Source organism: Meleagris gallopavo, chromosome 22 (genome assembly GCF_000146605.3).
Source record: "Meleagris gallopavo isolate NT-WF06-2002-E0010 breed Aviagen turkey brand Nicholas breeding stock chromosome 22, Turkey_5.1, whole genome shotgun sequence".
Taxonomy (NCBI): domain Eukaryota; kingdom Metazoa; phylum Chordata; class Aves; order Galliformes; family Phasianidae; genus Meleagris; species Meleagris gallopavo.
The window spans coordinates 565,422-587,845 of NC_015032.2; the positions used below are offsets into that span (position 1 = coordinate 565,422).

The 22,424-nt window shown below is 45.3% G+C and overlaps 2 protein-coding genes across 4 annotated transcripts in view; one reads left to right on the forward strand and one right to left on the reverse strand.

The window, feature by feature from the left end:
* The window catches only part of NCOA6 (nuclear receptor coactivator 6), a 39,591-nt gene extending 23,914 nt beyond the window's left edge, over window positions 1-15,677 (forward strand). For 2 of the 3 annotated variants that reach the window (XM_019622122.2, XM_010722219.3), the window contains exons 11-15: window positions 54-3,032; window positions 7,551-7,619; window positions 9,573-9,609; window positions 12,241-12,389; window positions 15,081-15,677. In XM_019622122.2, the coding sequence (XP_019477667.1) occupies window positions 54-3,032; window positions 7,551-7,619; window positions 9,573-9,609; window positions 12,241-12,389; window positions 15,081-15,127 (3,281 nt within the window). In that variant the 3' untranslated portion in view covers window positions 15,128-15,677. The other variant, XM_010722220.3, reaches the window with a different exon arrangement.
* Window positions 15,678-17,960: 2,283 nt separating this feature from the next.
* The window catches only part of TP53INP2 (tumor protein p53 inducible nuclear protein 2), a 21,484-nt gene continuing 17,020 nt past the window's right edge, over window positions 17,961-22,424 (reverse strand). Inside the window, exon 5 of the mRNA XM_010722255.3 lies at window positions 17,961-18,386. Coding sequence (XP_010720557.1) covers window positions 17,961-18,386 — 426 coding nt within the window. The remainder of the gene's footprint in view (window positions 18,387-22,424) is intronic.

Sequence of the window (22,424 nt, forward strand, 5' to 3'; positions counted from 1 at the left end):
TTCTGCTTTCTCTGATTTTTGTTTTTGATCAGCATGTCACTGTGTCCTCTTAGGTTATCCTTCTCAGCCAGTGGAACAAAGACCACTTCAGCAGATGCCACCTCAACTCATGCCACATACACAGCAGCCACAGCAGCTGCAACAGCAGCCACAGCTGCCTCCACAGCAAGCTCAGGCGCCGCCGCAAACACCGCAGCAACAGCAGCAAATGATGATGATGCTTATGATGCAGCAAGATTCCAAATCAGTCAGGCTGCCCCTACCACAAGGAGTTCATCCACCTCGAGGGCCTCTGAATCCAGATGCCCAAAGAATGCCCATGCAGCAGAGTGGTAACATGCCAGTGATGGTCAATCTACAAGGCCCTGGGTCTGTGCCTCTGTCTCCTGATAAACAGAGAATTTCCTTGCCAAGCAATCCTTCTCTGGGAAATAATGCAAGAAAAATGGTTTATCAAGATAATGTACAGAATCCTTCCAGCTCACCTCTGGGAGAAGTTTCATCAGTATCCTCCCTTCCAGACGGAGGTGGAACTGAAGGCCCCGCAGCATCAGGAGCTCAGAATAATTTGACATCTCATTTAGTAGTTTCACAGAATCAATTAATGATGACGGGAGCCAAACCTGGACCATCCCCACTTTCAACCACCCAAGGCACAAGTCCTCAGCAGCAATCTAATTCTCTGCCTGGCTCCCTTGCACACCATTTTCCTAATGTTGCTACTCCATCACAAACTTCAAGGCCTAAAACCCCAAACAGAGCAAGCCCAAGGCCATACTATCCTCAGACTCCTAATAACCGGCCGCCTAGCACAGAACCCTCAGAAATAAGCCTGTCTCCAGAGAGACTCAACGCTTCTATAGCTGGTCTTTTCCCTCCCCAAATTAATATTCCTTTACCTCCCAGGCCTAATCTCAGTAGAGGATTTGATCAGCAGGGTCTTAATCCTACTACTTTGAAGGCCATTGGACAAGCCCCATCAAATCTCACAATTAACAATCAGTCTAGTTTTGCTGCTCCACAGTCACACAAATTGGAAAGTGTTGTTAATTCAGGAAAGCAAACGAATGCTGGAGGAACAAAAAGAGCAAGTCCAAGCAGTAGTCGAAGATCCAGTCCTGGATCCAGCAGGAAAACAACACCAAGTCCTGGTAGACAGAATTCAAAAGCAGCAAAATTATCGTTAGCTACTCCGCAGAATCCATCTCTCTTGCAGAATGTAGATATGCAGAGGAATATGATGGTTGGTCCTGCTTCTTTGCCAACACCTGTTACTACAAGTTTTCAAAATAATAACATGCTAAGTAATCAGAGTCCTGCAGTTTCTGCACCTGCTATGACTGGCATTCCTGAAGACAATAAAGAGAGCCTCAGTGTTCCTCAAGATAACGAATGTCAAAGTGCACAAATTGTCCAAGGTAACAAAGACCAGCCCAGCATTGAACTAAAAGGTATCCCTACCCCAGAAATAAAAATGTTGGTTCCAGAGGAGCAGTCAAAAAAAGATGGGCAGGCCTTAGAAGTGGGTAAGCTTCCAGTTTTGGAGGAAAGTAAAACCATGGTATCTCCGGCTATGAGGGAAGCACCAACTTCTTTAAGCCAACTTCTCGATAATTCTGGAGCTCCTAATGTAACCATTAAGCCCCCAGGACTGACTGGTCTTGAAATGGCACCAGTAGTCACCACTGTGGAGGAGATAAAAAAGGTAGCTGTCATTCCTCCCCTGCAAGATGCATCTTCTAGCAAAGAGCCATCTAATTCACATAGTTTGCCTCAAAGTAATGAGCCCTGTTCAAATCCAGGGCATCAGGAACCGGGAGAAATAAACTCAAATGTTACACAGAGTGTTCCCCCAGTAATGCAAAGGCCTGTCAGTTCTTCTATTTCAGCTCCCTTACCACCCAACCAGATAACAGTTTTTGTAACTTCAAACCCCATTACATCTTCTGCTAATACATCAGCACCGTTGCCATCTCACTTGCAACCCACATTAGTGTCTACTGTTGTCACAATGCCTAACGTAGGAAACAAAGTTATGGTTTCTGAGGGACAGTCGGCAGTTCAGTCTAATGCACGGCCGCAGTTCATTACACCTGTTTTTATAAACTCTTCCTCAATAATTCAGGTTATGAAAGGCTCTCAACCAAGTACGATTCCCACAGCCCCGATGACGTCCAACTCTAGCCTAATGCCTCAGTCGGTGGCGGTTGTGGGCCCTTTACATATACCACAGAACATCAAGTTCTCCTCTGCACCTGCTCCTCCTAGCACATCCTCCAGCAGCCCTGCTCCTAGTATTCCCACGAGCAGGCCACTCGTTCTTAATCCCTTGGCACCCCCTGTTCAGCTGCCTTCTCCTGCTACAACTTCTTCAAATGTTCCTTCGCATCTTCCTGCTCAGCCAGCAAAAGACTCGAGCCCTGAAGAAGCTGCTTCTCAGAGCAGTGGGTCAAGTGACCAGTGCCCCGCTACAGCCACGCAGCCTGGACCCGTGGTTTCACCTCTTCTTAGCAGTAGTCCAGGACCCGGGAACAGACGAAGTCCTGTTTCTTCTAGTAAAGGAAAGGGAAAAGTAGACAAAATTGGCCAACTCTTGCTGACAAAAGCGTGCAAGAAAGTCACTGGCTCCCTTGAGAAAGGGGAAGAGCAGTACACCTTGGATGGAGAAGCAGAAGGTCAGGGGCTGGAGACATCAGTCCCAAGTAACTTGGGAACAGAGCAATCACCAGCAGAACTAGACAATAAAACTGTGACACCTCCGGTACCCAGTCTTACAAAACAGAGCACTTCTGGGCCTGGCAATGTGAGCGTTAGCGCTGCTGCTGCTTCTGCTTCTGTATCTCCAAGCTTATCAACAAGCACTCCTCCTACAAGTGCACTGTCATCTGTAACCACTCCAGCAATCCCAGAGCTTGCACCTGCAACACCAAGTACAAATGGCAGTAACCATGGCAGCTTACCGGCTGAGCAGACTGGGGGTGGCTTGGTGGAGGACAAAACAGGCACACATCAGGAACTGCTACAAAATACAGGTAAGTCTACTGCTACCCTTCTTAAATAGAAGCTGCGAGATTGCTTTCATAAACTTCCTTGGTGCTTTCTTCCATGAGTATTATAAAATGCAGATACTGTAGGATGACAATTACTTTTTAATTCTAATATTAGGATAATATGTAGACCTGTATTTCACCAAGATCCATGTTTCAGGTATTCCTTCTGTTTTCATTTACAGCCTATATGTGGTATTTCATGTGAACATAATAGAGGAGTGACTTCACGTAACTTAGAAGTGGAGAAAGATGGGATGCATCAACAGTGACAGTTGGATGCATCAGACATCTTTTAAACTGGTACCTAATAGAATCATAGAGAGGTTTGAGTTGGAAGGAACCTTAAAGATCATTGAGCTCCAAGCCCCCTGCCATAGGCTAGTTGGCACCCACAAGATCAGCCTGCTCAGGGCTCCATCCAGCCTTGCCTTGAACATCTCCAGGGGTGGTGCATCCATGATTTCTCTGGGCAGCAGTGTCAGAGCCTCACCGCCCTCTGGGAAAAGAATTTTTTCCTAACATCTAACTTAAATTTCTTCTTTTTTAGTTTAAAGCTATTCCCTCTTGTCCTGTTGCTATCACACCATGTAAAAAGTTTCTCCCCTTCCTGCTTATAAGCTTCCCTCAAGTACTGGAAGGCCACAATGAGGTCTCAGTGGTGCCTTTTCCAAATTTAACAAATCCACCTCCCTCAACCTTTCTTTGTAGGAGGTGCTCCTGTGAAGAAGGAGTGGTGTCCCTTCCTTCTATGATGTCATCTGCAAACTCTTGAGGGTACGCTTGATCTTATCATCTATGTCATTGATGTAGATGTTCAAGAGCACTGATCCCAGGATAAATCTGTGGAGGAAACCCACTAATCACAGCCCTCCACTTCCACGTAGAGCCATTGACCATGACCTGGCTACGACTATCCAACCAATTCTTTATCCACCAAATAGTCCAGCCTTCAAATTCATATCTCTGCAATTTAGAGATAAGGATGTGGCACGGGACCATGTTGAAGGCCTTGCAGAAATCCAGGTCGACAATGTCTGCTGCCCTTCCTTTGTCCACTGATATCGTCACTCAATCACAGAAGGCAACCAGATTGGTCAGATGCAGTCTGTGCTTAATGAAGCTGTGCTGGCTGTCTCAGCTTGCGTGTGCCTTAACATCTCTTTTAGGAGGATCCGCTCCATGACCTTCCCAGCCACAGACATAAAGCTCACCAGTCTGTAGTTTCCTGGGTCGTCTTTTCTCCCTTTATTAAAAATGGGAGTGATGTTTTCTTTTTTCTAGTTACTAGGAACCTTGCTTGCCAGCCATGACTTTTCAAATGTGATGGAGAGACACTTGGCAACTGTATCAGGCAGCTCCTTCAGAGCCCTAGGATGTGTGTTGTCTGGCCCCATAGACTTGTACACTTGTACTTCATGAGCTGGTTTCGTACTTCATGAGCTGGTTTCAGACTTGCTCCAGTTTTACAGTGAGAGGGATTTTGCTCACCTGACCCCTGCCTAGAAGTTCAGGGACACAAGAGGCACAGGAAGCCTGACTGGAAATAAAGACCGAGGCTAAGAAGTCTTTAAGTACCTCAACCTTCTCTGTATCTGAAGAAGGCAGTTCTTTCTCTCATTTGTCAGAATGGGTATGCTCTCCATTGTCTTGTAAGACCAGTGTATCTCCAGTCTTTTAAGACCCTTCTTGTTATTTTTCACATCACTTGCTGAGTTGAATTCTATTTATGCCTTAATTTTCCTGATGCCATCTCTGCACATCTGGATAGTATCCCTAATCTCTTTCCAGGCCGTCTGTCCCCACTTCCACTGCTTATACTTTTCCTTCTTTTCCTTCAATTTTACCATTCCCCTTTGCTCATGCATGCTGATTTTCTGTCTCCTCTGCCTTATTTCTTCTGCTGGGGAATGGAGAGCTTCTTGCGCTCTCAGAAAGGTATCCTTAAAGTGCTGCCAACTCTGTTCTACTCCCAACTCTGTTCTACTCCTTTGTCCCTAAGGGCAGTTTCCTATGGGATCTCTTCCAATAATTCCTTAAACAGCCTGAAGTTCACTCTCCTGAAGTTCAGGATCCTGACTGGACTCTTTGCCTGGCCCGTGTTCTGTGAGATCCTGAACTCAACCAAAGTATAGTAGCTATATACCAGGCTGCTCCCAGTCTGAACCTCTTTAATGATTTCTTCTGTTTTGGTGAGCCCCAGATGTTGTAGTGCTTCAGTGCTGGTTGGTTTGTCCAATACCTGAACCAGGAAGTTATGTCATCAACACACCCCAGGAGTCTCTTGGACCGTTTGCAGCCCACTGGGCTGCTTTCCCATCAGATATTCGAGTGGTTGAAATCTCCCATCAGGATAAGAGCCTGTGAGAGCAGTGGCTGGAGAGCTGAAGTAAGAAGGCCTCATCCACAGGCTCCATCTGATCAGGTGCCCATAGCAGACATGGCCACCAGATGTCCTTTATTGGTCCGGTCCCACATTTCCACCCGCCAGCTCTGCATGATCACGGCTGTTTCTCAGAGGCAGCTCTTAGTACTCTGTCCACCTCTTAACATAGAGGGCAACTCCCCTACCCGTCCTACCTTGTCCATCTTTTCTAAAAAGCCTGTTGCCCTCAATCATGGTATTCCAGTTGTATGAATGAACCCAACTCATTTCCGTGATAGCAATTAGGTGATAGTTCCCTAATTGCACCACGGCTTCCCTCCCCTCCTGCTTATTTCCCGTGCTGCGCACGTTTGTGCAGAGGTGGCTCAGCTGGGCTATTGGCCTCATTGCCTTCTTGGAGGAGCCCTTGCAAAAACCTCTGGGGGAAATCTGAGGTGTTCCCCCACAGCTTCCTAAAGTGGCAGTGTTCCCTGATTCTTCTCTGTGCATCAGTAGTACATTCCCTACACCTATCAAATCACATTTAAAGCTCTGGTAATGAGCCCTGCCAGCTTGCCCCTCCTGGTCAGGTGCATGGATCTGCTTTGGTCCTCTCAGAGACCTTTAACTTTTATAATTTACTTAAATATATAGACATCATTCTGATATTGTGTATTAATCCTAATAATACAAGTTCTCTCTTGGGGGAACCTTCATCTTCTAGGGAAATAGCTGAACTCTAGCAAAATAAATAAATTATGCACAAGGAAAAATGAAAATGTTCTTTTCAGAGATACACTTAGAAGTTCAACTATGACTAAATTGTGTGTTGTTACAGAAAATCCCCTCATTTCTACCTTATTTCCTTTATAATTTTACTTTTAGCATTGACAGACTTCACTGCTTGTTCTTGATGCCATTTTAACCTGTTGGAAGCAATGTGGAAATAAACCATCATTCTTAAAGCAAGCAATTTGAATATCCATTGTGCTTTATATTGTCAGTTTAGAGATGGATTTTATCTTTTAGCAGACAAAACTATGGAAAATAGAGCCCACATAAATCAGTGCAAACGAGCTTCAATTTAAGCATAAATTTTCCCCATGGCTAGTTGTGTGCCTTAGCTGTGTGTTGCCTGAAGGTGGAAGTGCTGCCTTTGAGCTTCACAGAAGGAATTATGCTTTCTTAGAAGAAAAAGTTGTTGGCAGGAGCAGCGTGATGTAAGTCTGTACAGCAGTCTCAAAGCAGGAAGCAGTGATAGCACTTTCCAAATGCTCTGGTTGCTTCTTGGTGTGTAAGAAAAAAACAGAAAATGTACCTAACTTCAGCATCAATAGTGGGGATTTATTTATTCTCAAGTCTGAAGCAAGCTGTATTCTGCCTGCAAAGGGCGTACGTTCTCTTCAGCTCTGGGACAGTGATGTAGGCATCTGAATGTACACGTGTTTTTACAAATGGAATGAATATTCTTTATCTAAATTGGAACCTTTATGTGTCTGTGTTCTTGCTAAGTCCATGATCACACCCAAAGGAAGACTGGAAGGCAGTTGTGTAACAGGTATTGGTTTATTATATTATTTTTAACAAGGCAACCTAAAAAAAAGTCAAGTCATGTCATCATATTGACTAAGGACATCCTGGGAGCCTCTGGGAGCAGTTTGCATTTCTGCATGTTAATTGAAGATGAGGGTATCCATTCATTAACAACGATGCTGTTTTTCCTCAATACTTCTGAAACGAGCGTGAAGCTGAGAGATGCAAAGCAGAGACCTCTTTTAGGTCTTTCTTTAGTTTCTTGGTCTAATGACAAAACGTGGCCTTTAAAAATTGCTTGATGATATTTAACTGCATCACTTAAGTGTTTTGGGAAAGCCTGCTTGGGGTAGGTTGGCTGATGGTTTTAGGTGTGAGAGGTTTTTGTTGTTTGTTTTTAAACTGAGGAGCTGGAGGGTTTTTTTTGGGGGGGGAGGGGTGGATGGGGGAGGAATAGAGTATGGATTACAACAATTCTATCTGTAAATGTAAAAATGATGTAAGTTGGAAGATGCCTTGTTTTGTAAAAGCAGCCCAAATGCACAACAAAAAATCTTGTGACTCCCTTTGAAAATAATGGTTTTTCCCCTCCACTTCTGTTCTAGCATCTTCTCAACATTTAACGCAGAAAAAAAGTTCAGTTGCCACAACAGAAAGTACTGTTCAAAGAACAGGTAAATTTTACTTCGGAAAAGCAGAATTTAGGTGAACTAAGCTTATTATGTTTCTAACTGAAAATGGTAAATCATAAATAAGCTTGCTAGTTTGGCTTTTTTTTTTTTCTCATTATTTTTATTTTTATTTGGGGGGATTGTTTTCTTTTATTATATATGTTGTGCCTTAGAAGTTTCCAAAGCCTCATTGGAGCAGCCGTAGGAGAATGAATAAAGCAAGGAAGAAATCACCAAGGCAGCTTTTAGATCTCAGTTGCAATCGTGAAAGGCTGGATTCATAGCGATGCACTCAGTTTGTTTGAGCTTTGAAGTTTTGTTAAGAACAAATAGGAGTTTTTCTTTTTGCATAGGACACTTCTGAAAATATTTCCCAAAGCAGTACTGGGAGTTTAAGTTTTAGAGTTCTAATCCTTTCATTCGTTTATTTATCTTTCCATTCAAAGCTTTTAAAGAACACTCTGCATTGTTTCAGGGATGGAGCTGTGGCAGATCATAGAATCATACGAATGCTTTGGGTTGGAAGAGACCTTTAAGACCACCTAGTTCTAACCCAAAGGTGACTTTTTGTTGTTGCCATCTATTATCGTATACATCAATACTACGGTGTTTTATGAAAGTAATTCCTAAGATGAGTGAGGAAGACGGATAGATGTGAGCTTGGACATGAGAAGTGCCATTTCCATCACTTTTCTGTATGTAGCATGATTAGAAGTAAAGCTTGAGAAAATTGTACTCAATTGCTTTCATCAAGCTCCCTTCTCGAGGTGTGCACACACCCTGCCAGGGTTCCATCTGTCTGCTCGCACCAGCACACGTGTAGCCACGTTGTGGAGCTCCTGCTCAGGAAAGAAAAGCACTGCTCTGACCGATTTTCGCTGTGGGTATTTGGCCTACATGCATTTTGGTAGAAAGAAAGAGCAACTTTTTCTTCCTCATTCTATTTTTCTTGAGATGGGTTTTTGGGCACAGTAACAAACACTTTCACTGAAGAATCTCATGTTCCAAACAGGGCTAGGGTTGTTCTCTTACTCTTTTCATGGCTTTGTTCCTCGTGCGCATTACAGCAAATGCGGAGCACTGGATTGATCTTAAAGACAAAGCCACTGCCACAAACACTGAAAGATAGGTGGAGATGAGGTGGAGGCCAGCACAGGCAATGCAATCATTTAACAGCAAGCTAAGATAGTGCATTTCAGTGATAATCTCTAGATCAGTTGCAGTTTCTCACAAGAGGCACAGTGATTAGGTAGAGGTACTCCATCTCAGCAAAATGATAGATATGGGGGTAATTAAAAGATGGACAATTAAAAAAAAAAAATAGAATTGGAAATCTCACGTGATGGAAATCAGTGCTGTTATGAACAGTCAAAGGAAAAGCAGAGAGTTATTTGTGATATCACTAGGAGGGAGGAGGAAGGGAGAGCACACCGCTCTTTGGCAACTCCAAAAGCAGTCTCCAACTTAGCAGAAGTATAGTTGGGCTTCAGAAGCGTGCGTTCCCTTCTGCACCTTCCTACAAAATTCATTAGGAGATACTGCTTTCAGGTGATTGTGTTAAAGAGAAATGTTTATGTCAGTGGTACGGTAGATTCAGATCAGTATTCTTAAGTTTTAAAACCATAAAAATATAGAAGCCTTGAAAGGAATAAGCTGACTAACGTAGAATTTATAAGGGAGAGGACTGTAATTCTTATTTGAAAGTTTATCTGCAGTTTCTTTCTGCAGGGTTTCTTTTAACTTCTCTTTTTGCAGCTGGTGCAGGCCCTCATCAGAGCACTGCCTGATGTCTGCCTCATTGGGTGCGTTAGATTGATTTGCTTTGAGAGTAACAATAGACAAGAGACACTTAATGGTGAGACATAATGCATAACGAGAGAACTGTGAGATAGCCATGCCTTGTTAGCAAGTATGTACTTCTACAGCGGACCTAAAAACTATCTTTTTCTCTTGTAGAACTTGAAACAAATGCTCCAGTAGTTGCTGGTCAAAGGTAAGGAGATAGTTTATATAGATTCAGAATAGATACAGCTTCATGGAGGGAAGTCCTTTTCTCTTTGCTTCAACTGCACAAATTAAAATATATCTATATATATATATCTATATCTATATCTATATCTATATATATCTTCTGCTGTGGTTATTCACTTTCTTTGCCAAACCTTTCCTTCCCTACTCAGGAATTCTGCTAGGAAACTGTTCCAAAATGTGACTGAAATGCAGAATGTAAGATAGCTTTCTCTCAGGTCTGTCTTTGTGCTTTGGGCAGTGTTTCCTCCTGTTTGCTCAAACCTGAGTGTTCTACATCCCGGAGGGGTCTTGGTGGTTCTAGCATTTGGTATTTTCTGAGAACAAATTAAAAATGCAATCCCAGAAGCCTGCAGAACAGCTGTTGGAAATTTTTGTTTTCTGAAAGTAGGACTTTGTAAAGGCTTTCTTTTTCTTCTTACAGTTTATATGTGCCTTGGTTACTGTTTTCTGCAGATTTCCTCTGTTTTCCTGTTGATGCTTTGCTGAAACCTGATAGGAAAGCCTGGCAGAAGCTTTGTCTTGTCCTAGTTAAGACTTCTGATAATTAAATTTTGAATTGCTGTGTTCTGTCAGAAGAAAATACCATCTTCGAGATCAGTTTCTGTTAATTCTAAAACTACCTAGCTCTTGCACTCAGATGTCAAAGAACAAATAAGAGTCTCAGATGCACTCAGATGTTCTGGCAGCTCTGATGTCAAGCCTATAAGATTTTTTTGATAGCTGCTGGTACAACTGGCCCTAGCCTTGGTGCTGCCCTGCTCAAAGTGAAGTGGTACCAGAAGTGGGGTTAATGGTGCGGCTTGCTGTCAGCCCATCGGGAAATGAAGCAGGTACAGGAGGGAAACCAAGGTACTTTCTCATATCAGGAAAGACTGTGAATCAAACGTCTGCCTCTGTTTACCTTCACGTGGGCCGGGACCTTTCCAGAGTTGTATCAAGGACAGACTGAAAGGCTGATGGTTTTTTTTTTAGGATAGAGTTTTTCTAAAAAGCTGAAGGTGAGACAGTTGGCAGATGAGAGGATTCTCCATATTTGGACTGTCGTTCAGTACATCAGATTATCTCTAGTACGTTTCTGTTTGGATTTTTCTGTACTGATGCTTTTTCTGGAAAGAAGAAAGGTGTTCAGAGAAAGGTAAAGTCTGGTGATGTCTGGTATTTAGGGTGGTCAGCTCTGAGCCCCAGGGTGATGTGATACATGACACACGCCTTGGAGGAGCCGTGCTGCATGCAGAGCACTAGAAATACCTTTATTTGGGCCAACTTCAGTTCCTTCTAGAAAACCAGAGCAGAGTTGTTGGTCCCTACGGAGCTGTCCAAGTTGATGGATGCTTATTTGAACTCTTCAGCTGTTACCTCCAGTAAGCGAACTTCAGCTGATGGTGCCCATTTGGCCAGCATGCACCTCCAGAAAGCCCTGGAACCTGTGGGGAAATTGCTTTCAATGTTTATTTTGTATCTGACAATCCATGTGCTTCCGTATTCTCCTTTGCTCTATTTCCCTGCTTGAGAGTGTGTTTGATTGTCTTTCCTTACATTGGCAAAGTATGTTTTGTTTCAGCTATCTGCTACTTAAAACTGCAAATCTCTGTAGTAGTTTCTTTCTCTTAAAGTAGAGCTTCCTCTGAAATATCGGCATTGTAGTAGAACCTCTGTAATGCACAACCCTACTTTGTGTTTCCCATCAGTTCTCTGATTAAGGCATCCTTCTGTGAAATCTTGCAAGTAGTAGAAGAAGGGCATGAAAGGAGTTTTTGTTCTTCTTTTCTATTATCAGCGCATTTATTTATTTGCTTAATTGCTTGCCTTTTAATTCACAGAATATAAGTTTAGCTTAATATTCAGGAGCTACATAGTCACCAGAAATTGTCTGGCATTAATACTGTAAAGAGAAGCCTCAGTTGTCAGGGTGAGTTTGCAGGGCAAATAGTAATAAAGCACAAGTGGAGTTTAATTATAACACATTACACTCCAATTATTGTCTCAGCAACAAGAAATATGGATTTCCACACTGCCTACTGTTTCCACGGCCTATTACTGTTTCTTATAACAGAAGCATGCCATAAACCTTCAAGAAAGTTTTAAATAATCTTTACGCTTTTAATTATGTGAAGAAATTATGTAGATCAGTTAGCAGAGTCTTTTTAGTGGAAACAAGAGCTGGCAATTAAGGGTTCGTAATTCCTCCTTATGTTCATCTGCAATTTCAACTCTGTATTCCCATATCATAGCAGTCTCTAATGTAACTTGTTTGCTTTTCCTAGACTTCAGTAATGGTGGCACCTGTGGAAAACAGAGCAGACAATTTATAATGCATCTAATTTCTTGGTCTTCTAATGTTGAAAATATTCTCTTTGAGGACTTCTCAATTCTGTATCCTCTGATAATTTTTAATAGAAATGGACTATACTCTGGCTTACTCAGGTCATTCTTCATCTGATAAAACTTCTGGTATCTCTAGCATTTCATATCTTCAGTGCTAATAGTCCGGAACTGGTACCTGTGTCGGTCCATCCTTCAGCTTGTCTGAGTTGCATAGAAAACCGTAATTCTTCTTACACTTCATCAGAAATATTTTGTCCCACTTTATTAGTAATGAGACAAAAGAGAATTGTGAAAAGTCTAAAACTCCAAGTAGAAGAAATTCAAGAACAGAGGATTCTGCCGCTTCACAGGAAACTGTAGAGAATGGACAGCGCAAGAGGTCCTCCAGACCAGCATCCGCATCCAGCACTGCAAAAGGTAAAATGCACAGCCGTCATTTCTGTGAAGCGGGCAGGAAGTGAGGCATATAACCAAATAACCCTTTCGATAACTGGCTCGTAACTGTGCTTGGTTTACAGTTTGTAACCGTTGTGCGCTTTTAACTCTGGTTTCAATGGTTTCAGACACAGGTTGGTGTTCACGTGTTTACCTAAATCTGTACTGGCAGTGAATCTTGTATGGATTTCTTATTGTTACGTTTGTGGAACAGGTTTTCTGCAGTACTAATTAACACAGTAATCAGCTAGCTTGCCTAGTTGAAGTTGAATTCTCTTTACAGAAATGTGTCATTAGTGGACTGTACTCGAGTTAAAAAGCATCGGGTTTTTTTTCCTGAACTCTGAAAGACATGAGAACAATACTGAAGTCATTCCAAGCACACGGTCAGTTTTGCAAAGCCAAGTGCCTGTGTGCAGGCACACAGAGTGCTGCCCAGCTGGCAGCCTGCAAGCACACGGGGTGCACTCAGACAGCCCCGGGTGTCCCTTCCCAGGAACATCCCAAGCCCTGAAGTCACAGGTGTCAGCCCCTGGCGCTGGCCGTTACCATGTGCCTTACTCCCATATGGGCTGCAGTCTTGCACAAAGCACACAGCAGTTGTGAGCTGTGCACACTTGTTACCGGAAGGCACATGGTGCTGCTCTGCGGTTCTGCAGGTAACAGTGCCAGCTCCTTACCTGCAAGGTCAGAGCAGAGCTGATGGACACAAGTTGTCCGAGAGGGTAGAGAGACCAGCGTGAGGAAATGATTATCCAGTATTTTAAAGATAACTTGCAGAGCACAGAGGTATTAATACATCATCATTATAAAAAGAAGTCAAGTTGAATTCAGTAACCATTTTCCATATTGAAGATACCAAAGTTTGCTGGTAAGAGTATTTGCATTTATAAGAGTTAGAGAGATTTCCAGCTGCATGTAACCCTGCAGTGTCACGTGGAGGGCCCCTGTGCCTGCTGAATTTAACTGGAGTTCCCTCTCATAGCAGGGTTGTGCAGAAGTCTGTATTGTAACATTAAGTTATCCTTCATGATGGGAAGAAAAGGTTGAAAAATGTGAAGTAAATGTATAATGATTGGGTGATGCCTCAGGGAGCTCGAGCCTATCTGAAGTGTGCTGTAATGAGTGAACCTAAAGATGACAACCAGTGGCACTTCAAATTCTGAAAGTACGAGAACACAAAAGAACATTAAATTAAAGAATAGCAGCACTCGTGTAGGGGCTTTGTACCAACTGTGTCATTTGTCATTGGAAAATTGTTGTTTTTGAAACATGTATGTGGAAGTACTGCAGTTCTGAGGGCTCTCCAGCAGCCTGGCTTGCTGTGTGCTGCTCCCTGCCACTGCCTTGTCTCCATGCAAGCCATTGCCTACTGCAGAGCTTTGGAGAAAACAGGGTGTTCTCTGGAAGGGCACAGTATGAAGGATAAATGAGACGGAGTGTGGGAGGCGAGAAGAGGTGTACCACGTGTGCCTGCTCTGTGCTGTGCACTTAGTAGTGAAACGCAACTTAAGGAAGCCTGTGTGTTTTATACGTGGCCTCCACCCGCATGTCTGTGGTCTGTGTCCCAAGAAACTTGTTAATCCACCTTAGGAGAGTGCAGGGTTGGGAAAAAATGACTTTTGACTTTTAAAGTAGAGACCGATTAAGGCCATTATAAAAATAGCATTTAGGAAAAAACTTCAGCACAACAGGGAGAGAAAAGGGGTTTGGGACCAGGTGCTCCGAATGAGCAACAAGGAAGGATAGGCCAGGCTAAGCTCTGCTGGAGGAGCAGCAGAAGGCAGCAGGGAGCAGCTGCTGGAGGCCGGTGCTCTGCCCACAAGGTGTGGTCCCACTTCTGGAAACTTGAAGAAGTGGATATTTTTGTAACATAGCGTTTAATAGCCATGGAGCCGTGTCGTTGCTTTTCTGGTTTGAGAGGTCTTGGGGTATGTTTGCCCTTGCGACTCTCAGATGCACACAGCCATAGCAGCTACTGGAAAATGCTGTAAAGAGCCAAAGACGCATCGCCGATGTTTCCAATTGCATTTTTAAAACATCTAAAGATGCAGATGCCCCCAGTCCGTACTCAGTGCTCTTTTCTTTGTGTTCTGAAACGGAAGCGTAGTGCCTTGGTAAGTGCACTGAAAACACCCCCCAGTTTTGCTGCAGCCTCTGCCAGCGCTTCTGTTGTTCAGCTGAAGGACCGTGCGTTGTATCCTTCTACATAGGCTGTTTTTCTCTGAATTGTAACGTGCGCTGAAGAGACTTGTTTTCTAATGCCCTGGTTCTCCGAGGGCTGGCACAAAGAGATTCCCAAGGCGTGTGGCAGGCCCGGAACACGGCCTGGGTTTCCTAACAATGCCGCCTCCAAGTCCTGTGCTTGGATCCAATTCCTGCAGCCTGTGTGCAGAGCCCTGAGCAAGATGTGGTGTGTGTGGGACTAAAGTTAAAGAGCAGCTTCAGGTACACGACTGCTGTTTTTAAGGCCGTGCAGCAGAAGCTGCTGGGCGCTCTGTGCTGCCGCGGGGCTGGCAGTGCTCGGGGAGCAGCCTGTGTTGCCAGGTGTGTGAGGGACCATCCCCGATCCCTGCCTGCTGTGACGTTAGAATGGTAAGAGGGCAATCTGTGCGCCTCACGTGAATGGTTACCGACTGAGTATCCATGCTTCTTTTCTTCTCTTGATTTCAGAAACGAGTGCCAGTGCAATGCAGTCAAAAAGAAGAAAATCCAAGTAAATAACTGCATGGAAACATGAAACTTGTAAATGAGTGTGAATTTACCAATAGCAATTTTGAGCTGTGATTTTTCTTTTTTAAATAAAATTCTGTACAGTAAGTCATTTTAATATTATACTGTTCCCAATGATTTTTCTTTTTTCCTAAAAAACAAACAGATATAAAAACTGAATTCTTTTTTAAAAAAACGCCTGGATTTGGAGAGTGAAGTCCAGGGTTAGCACATTAGGTTAATGTGTTTGTAAGAAATGGAAGGGGAGGGGAGATGATTGTAAATGTATTTGTTTCCACTTTTCATAAACAAATTAGAATACAGGGTTGTCATTTTTAGGTATTAAAATAACGTATTGTGCTGTTGTTTAAGTACTGTATGTGAATAGCAGTAAGAGGGTTATAAACAGACCCAATTTTGTTTGGAAATGTAAATAGTTTTATTATATAGTAGATCTGATGTATTTGTTGTAGAATGGACCAGTGAAACAAAAATGACTTTATGGGTTTGTATAATGTGGAATCCCTCATGCTCTAAATAAATGTTATTGTCCTATAATTTGGGTTCTATTATTATTAGCAGCAACAGCAGCATCATTCCAAACGGGAAGATCGAATGGATTATTTAGAGCTCTGGGCCTACGAGCTCCTTATATGGAGCTTCAGAAAGGAATTTGTTGAGCTGCAAATGAATTAACCAGTGCAGCTGTTGTGGTGAAGCAAGAAAAAGATTCCAAGACCGCCCTCCAGGCCCGGGCTGTGTGCAGTGAATGCACAGTGAGGGCACCCAGCAGACAGCTCTCCCCACAACAGGCGCTCAGCAGGAAAACGGAGCCGAAAGACATACAGCATTAAATGGTTTGAAGAGATCCTGGAATGCATTGGCCTGAAGCGTGTATGTGTGGGACTGCATGGCCATGGTCTGTGTGCCTTGCCAGGGAAAGTAGGTCAGCCTCTTTGTTCCAGGGAGCTCTCACGGGGAGAAATGGAGAAGTGAGTCTTCTTAGATGGCGGCTCGCTTTGTGCTCGAGTGGGTATTTATACCTTTTTGTTTTCCCAATGGATTTTTTACATTTATATTTAGGAACCCATTTAAAATATATGAATTGCCAGCTGCTACCTTTTGTAATGGCAGAAATAACCTATTTGTGCACAGGTAACCAAGCAAGGCTAACTTCTCCCCTTCCTCCTTCACTATCAGAGCTCAGCTTCTCGCTTTCTTTGCTTCTGAGAAGCTGTTATGGTGTGGCAGTGCTGCCTCCTCCCAAAGGCCTGGCCGTGCCCTGCTGCTCACAGCCTTGTACTGAGCTTGGCTGCCAGGGAAAGCATCAGCTCCTGTAAGATTTCTGTCTTTTATTTGCATGTGTGTGTATTTCACATGCACATGCAGTCAGATGGAAGCCAGCTGAGTTTCTGAGGTGACCTATTTTTACTATTTTCCAGCCTTCGCCATTTCTTAACCTCATTTCAATTGTCCAGCTCACGAAATTGGTTTCATTCCCTATGTGGGATGATGGGAAGACAAAGCAGAAGTCTCGCTGCCGTGTGCAGGTGGAGGGGCTGTGCTGCACTGCTGCTGTTCGTTTCTGCCCACTCCAGTGTTCCCCATGTTCTGGGCCTGGCCTGGCTGCTGCCACCACCTGCCAGGTCAGGGGAAGTTTTGGGGATGAAGAACTGGACAATGTTCACAAAACTGAAGGATCGTGTTTGCAGGCGAAGTCCTTGTTCTGTGGGTAGGAAGAGGGCATGCAAAGCCCAAAGGTATTGGTGCTACATGTGAGGAAGTGAGATCTGCTTTTGAGCTTAGCTCCAGCCATACCAACAGCAGCACTGCACCCACAAGGCAGAAGGGTTCCTTTTAACATCCACAGGAGTTGTCTTATCCATGCAGGAGGGGAAGAAAGGGGTGCACTCAGGATTGCAGAAAGCACCACCACAGGGGAAGCTGATGGCAGGGTCATGATCTAGAGAGATGTGGGCAGGCCAAAGGGGAGCGTGGATGGGAGCCCTGGGAAAGGAGGGCTGCGCTGGGGAAAGAGGGGGGGTGGAGGGGGCTTGTGTTGGTGCTCACTGGGCAAGGAGAGCCTGGGGCTGAGAGCTTAACCTTGTTGATAACCTGATGGGGGACTGATAGAGGGTCACCAGGATGGCTGGGTGGAAGAGGAATGGGATGGAGCTCAGCCCTTCAGGTCCTGGAGCAGAAGCTGGAGCTGTGTGCACGGAGCTGCTGTGGGCAGCGCACTGCTATGGCCAGCCGCCTGTACCGTGGAAATGCTTTATGTCCCATGTGAGTGGAACTTATTTCAAATGTCCTCACACTCCTCTACCAAGTTTTAGGGTTTGCAAATGGGGGAAGAATTCTGCAATGACAGCCTGTGCCACCCTCTTCTCATCCTTGTCTTCAAAGGGGACTGTTTTCTATTGACTTGTGTCTGATAGTCACAGCATTGATTTTTCAAAATCTGTTTCAAAAGCCAAAACCTTCTGCATTTTGCAGACAGTTTGTAAACAGATGTACTCACAGGGTTTGAGGAATACACGTAAAATAGACTTTAAATATATATTTTTTATTTCTTGTGGTTTTTCTTTATATTAGATTTTTTTTTCAGTCAAAAGACAGCATTACAATCTAACAACCGAACCCAGGTTACACACACACAGGCACACTAGGTAACGTATTCCAGGCAGTCGTGTCCCTCAGTCTGTTGACACGTGGCAAACATCTAAACAAAGTCCTACAAGAAGTAGACACCCTTCCCCTACTAACCTTGCTTACATCGATTTAACACGTTAACACACACAGAGGACGATTTCCGTTAGCGTTTTGAACAAGCATTCAGTCCTACAGCACAGGTGATGTAGAAAACGTGGGGCTTTTTTTTCTCATCTCCCAAATCACGGCGTCAGTGTCGTCCCACCGGTGTAAGGCATTGGGCAGCACCGGGTCGCCCTGCGGCAGGACGTGGCCGTGGGCGTTGCTGCACAGCGTGGCTCCGCCGCGCCCCAACCCGCTCAGCATCCGAGCGAAGGCGTAAGGCGTCCTGCTCAGCCCTGGCAGCGCCTTCTCTTTAGAAGAGCGCGTGAAAGGCAGAGCTGGACGTGGAGCACCGTCCTGGGGCAGCGCCCGCTGCTCGGCCTCGCGCACGGAGCGGTGAGGAGCTGTGCTGGGGCTGAGCGCCTCAGGGCTGCCCCGGAGATTCAGATTCAGCAGCTGAAATGGGGCTTTGGGGGCGTTCCTTCGGTGAGGCTTCTCTGCGGGTCCCAGAGCCTGCTTTTTAAAGCAACGTAGAAACGCAGGAGTATTGAAAATGTAATTCCCAGTCATCCCTTGCATAGGACTTTTAACTGCGGTTTGCTAATTTATTCAAGTTCTGCAGTTGTTTAAGAAAAAAATAAGATGACAGACCATGAAAAAAGGGCGAAAGGCACGTACACAGTCGTACAGCACAGATGTACAATAAGTAAGTGTAGATGAGTTTTACAAGCCGAATACCTAGTCGTAGGGTTGATACATATAAATAAAATACTGCAGTGCTCCATTGCTCCATACAAATATATTTATGATACAAGAAAAAAAAAAGACTATACTATTTTATTGTTACGCCTTGCACTGTTCCCCCACCCTCCGATTTCCCAAAGTGTAACTGTGATGAAACAGAGCTAAAGAAAAGATCTAGCAAGACCTGGGCACGCCTGCGACCAGCTTCCAACAAATGTGAGAGGGGAAGGTGAAGGAGTGGAAGATCATGGGGCTCCCCATGGCTGCGCAGCCTGGTTTTAAGCTACAAGCTGGAATTTACAGTGCTGGTTTCTTTCCCCCTCCGTTTGAAGGGAATAAAATATTCTTCCCTCTCCCAGCCCCACTGCATAGATGATGGAATGCAGCGTCAGGAGCTGTGCTGTCAGTTGCAGTGGAACTGGAGCTCTATGTCAGGTTTGTACACTCCAAGCTCACACGCTGACAGGTACAGGGTGTGTGGCAGACTCCCTCTAACAGCATTTTGGTGACTCTGAGATGGAAAAGCAACACCCCACTGCAGTGCAATGGATGGGGTGGGCAACCCACACCTCATCTGCCTGCGGGGAAGAACAGAAGGAACACAGCACGGCACAACTTCGCTATTCCACAGAGCTGCACGGTTTGTTCTGCCCCATGTTATAAAGAGTTGTAGTTTTCAATAAAGACAGACCTCTTCTAAGAAGCAGAAAGGCCGTCCCCTGGTGCGCGGACAACGTGTGGCGCGAGGCCACAGAAGACGCTGTGGTCACATTAACATAACAAGGGCTGAGCCCTCGATTACACCGGGATAATATTCACGACTTTGAACCACCGGCAGCTGGAATCAAAGTGAAATCAAACCTCTGCAGGCCTGCTCTAACTGTGGCATTCAGGGGAGGCCTGGGTGCCTCCAGGCACTGGAATCGATGCTGAGCCTCTGTGGGAGCAATCACGAAGCTGTGCCATTAGTGTCTCAAGTCTCACTGCAGTGCTATTTCTTCATTTTCTTGCTCTGAGCAGAACAGGACGGCTGCGTGTCTTTCTGCCCGGTGGGGCTGAGTAGAGAAGATGTAAACATAGAATTACCTATTCATTAGCAACGTGCCTGGAGTACATGAATACTCCTGTGGAGGTGATCTTTGGGATGAACTACGCATGAAACCTTTCTCCATAGAAAAGCTGACTCTAGTGGAACGAACCATTTTCTCCCTACAGCGAGCCTTCACAGCACTTGTTTTGGAAAGCACGTTTGTGGCTGCGTTCTTCAGAGCCCTCAGCCCCACCTTGCGGCTCCCAGTGCCAGTCAGAGCCAGAACTGGACAGCAGGACGTGGCTGTGCTGAGCTGCCAGGGTGGCAAAAGCAATCCTTGCCTGCCTGCCCCAGCATTGCTCTCTGACCCCAATGCCTCACACAGCTGCCACAGAAGCAGACGATGCCGTCTGGCTGCCCAAATCTTTGGGCTTTCACAAGGCGTCAGTCTGCACTGGGTTATTTACAGCAGAACTGGCCTGCTCCATTCTAGCAGTACGGCGTGAATTTGGGGATAAGCACAAGGGAACTGGAGATAACACTCACAGCACAGAGTTGCAGCTACCGCTCTCATGCCCATGCCCACGCGTCCCCACACCATGCTGCCCAGGGCTCTGCACACATGAGTAACCACGGCCTCATGGGCAGCGACGGAACCCACGTCCGAATGGAGGTGTCCAGACAAACACCCTGTGATGGGCTCCAGCCAACTCATTTGTCCCTGAGCCCACGCTGTAGCTTCCCCCTGCACAACAAAACAAAGCCAAGAACTCGCCCCACTGCCCGAGCAGGACGCGGCCACAGCTCTCCCTGCTCTGCGCTTCCCTCCTGCCAGGAGCACCACACAGCTACTCACAAATCAAAAAGACTGGATGCAAAAAACTAAAAACTCAAAACCCCAAAACAACCTACTGAACATCCACACTGGGTTTTAAAATATTTACACGTGCACACCTGTGCACACCAAAAAGTTGTCAGTTTTTAAGCACCTTTCATTTGTTTTAAGATTCAAGGAGGCTCATCACCTCAGTGTAAAGGGTTTTCCTTGATCTTACAACAGTGGGGCAGGAGATTTGGTATCAGGCCGGCTGTAGTGATCACCGTTGAACAGGACAGGAGCAGCACAGGTCTTCCGCAAAGTGCAGATCAAACGTGTCTCTGCCACAGCAACAGAAGTGTCGGTCACAAAGTGCGAGAAGTGAATCCACACTCACTGTGTATGGGGCTAATCAGTGATTAATAGATATTAATACATGAGCAAGTGTGCAAACAACAGAGGGGGGAACCACAGGAGCCTATTCACCATAGTAAGTGCACTCCACTCACCCATGGGATGCTACGTCTCTGGATTAACCTCTTCATTAGAACACTGTTAATAATTTATTAATCTTTTATAAAGATATTCTTGTTAAAAAGCGTGATAGTAGTTCCACTTTTTTCCCTGTGTTGGTTGGGAGCAGCGTGATGACAGATGTCTCAGACTGGCACAGAAAGACAAAAGGAAAACAGAAAATTCTGCAGTCTCTTCCCCAAAACAGGACGGAGCAACAGCATTTGCCATTTGAAACAGATGATGGGAACCAGTGAGGGTTTGAAACAGATGATGGGAACCAGTGAGGGCTCTGCAGGGGCTGCAGATGCCCTGGTGCCAGGAGAAGCAGGAAGCAGAGGACAGTGTTGACATGGTGAGGAGTCTCTTATGGGGCAACTCAGCAAGCAGCTGAGTGGACACAAGACACGCCGTGTGCATGCAGCAGCGTTCAGCCCAGGGGCTGCGCAGTGCCCATCTGTGCCTCTGAGCTGCAGAGGGGTGGAGGTGCGTCCCCCAGCCTTGGTTTGGGCGCTCCTTGCAGGGCCATTGGGACTGGTAGCTGCTCAGGTGTGCAGAACTTTGCAGCAGGTTAAGATGGCTGGGAAGCAGGAATTGCTGGCGTTGTTGACTTCTTGATGTGCATTTGGGCTAGAGAAAAAATTCTTCCTCTGAAGGCATTGTCAGGGCAGGGAACAGCCTGGTGACCGATGGGGACATTATCCAGAGCTCTGGGAGAGAGCAGGAGCGTGGGATGTGACTCGAGGTCCCAAACTTCAAACCCAGCCCTCCTCACCACACCGAAGTGCCCGAGAAAGGCCGTCACCCTCAGCAGCTCCCACAAGAGCAGTGCTCCCAGTTTGTACCAGGGATCACTTCAGAAATAAAAAGGCATTTCACGTGAAGCCAAGGAAGCCAAAGGATGTAAACTTTCCTATCAAGTCAAGGAATCATCCATCAGTCTCCGGTACAGAAATGAAACTGTGCATCTTGACTGTGCCCAGAGTGGGCAGGATGAGGCACTGACCCCCAGCTTGTTCCTGCTCTGCTTTGGGAACAAGCAGCACTGCAGCTCTGTGCTTATCAGAACGGGTGGAAAAGCAGCACAACACAACTGCCTGTTTTCTGCCTCAGAACTTTTACCCTGCCTGCTACTGAAATTAGAAAGGGGAATTTGAAATGGGGGTTCCTGTTAGGAATTTGACTGCCCAGAACCGGCCTCCCAGGAGCATGGCAGCCAGCGCTGTGCCCAGCAGGAGTAACTGGCCTGGAAGAATTGAATGTGGAAGGCTCCAATGTGTGGCTTAGAATAAAAGTATTTGAAACAAATTTCCATTCTTCCTGTGCTTTTGGGATAACTGTGTCTCAGAGCTAAAGGTAAGCCCTGAGACAAGTAGCACCAGCCATGTCTGCACTCAGGGATCTGGGAGGCTGCTCACTGGAGGAGGGTTTTTCTCTCGTTTAAAAA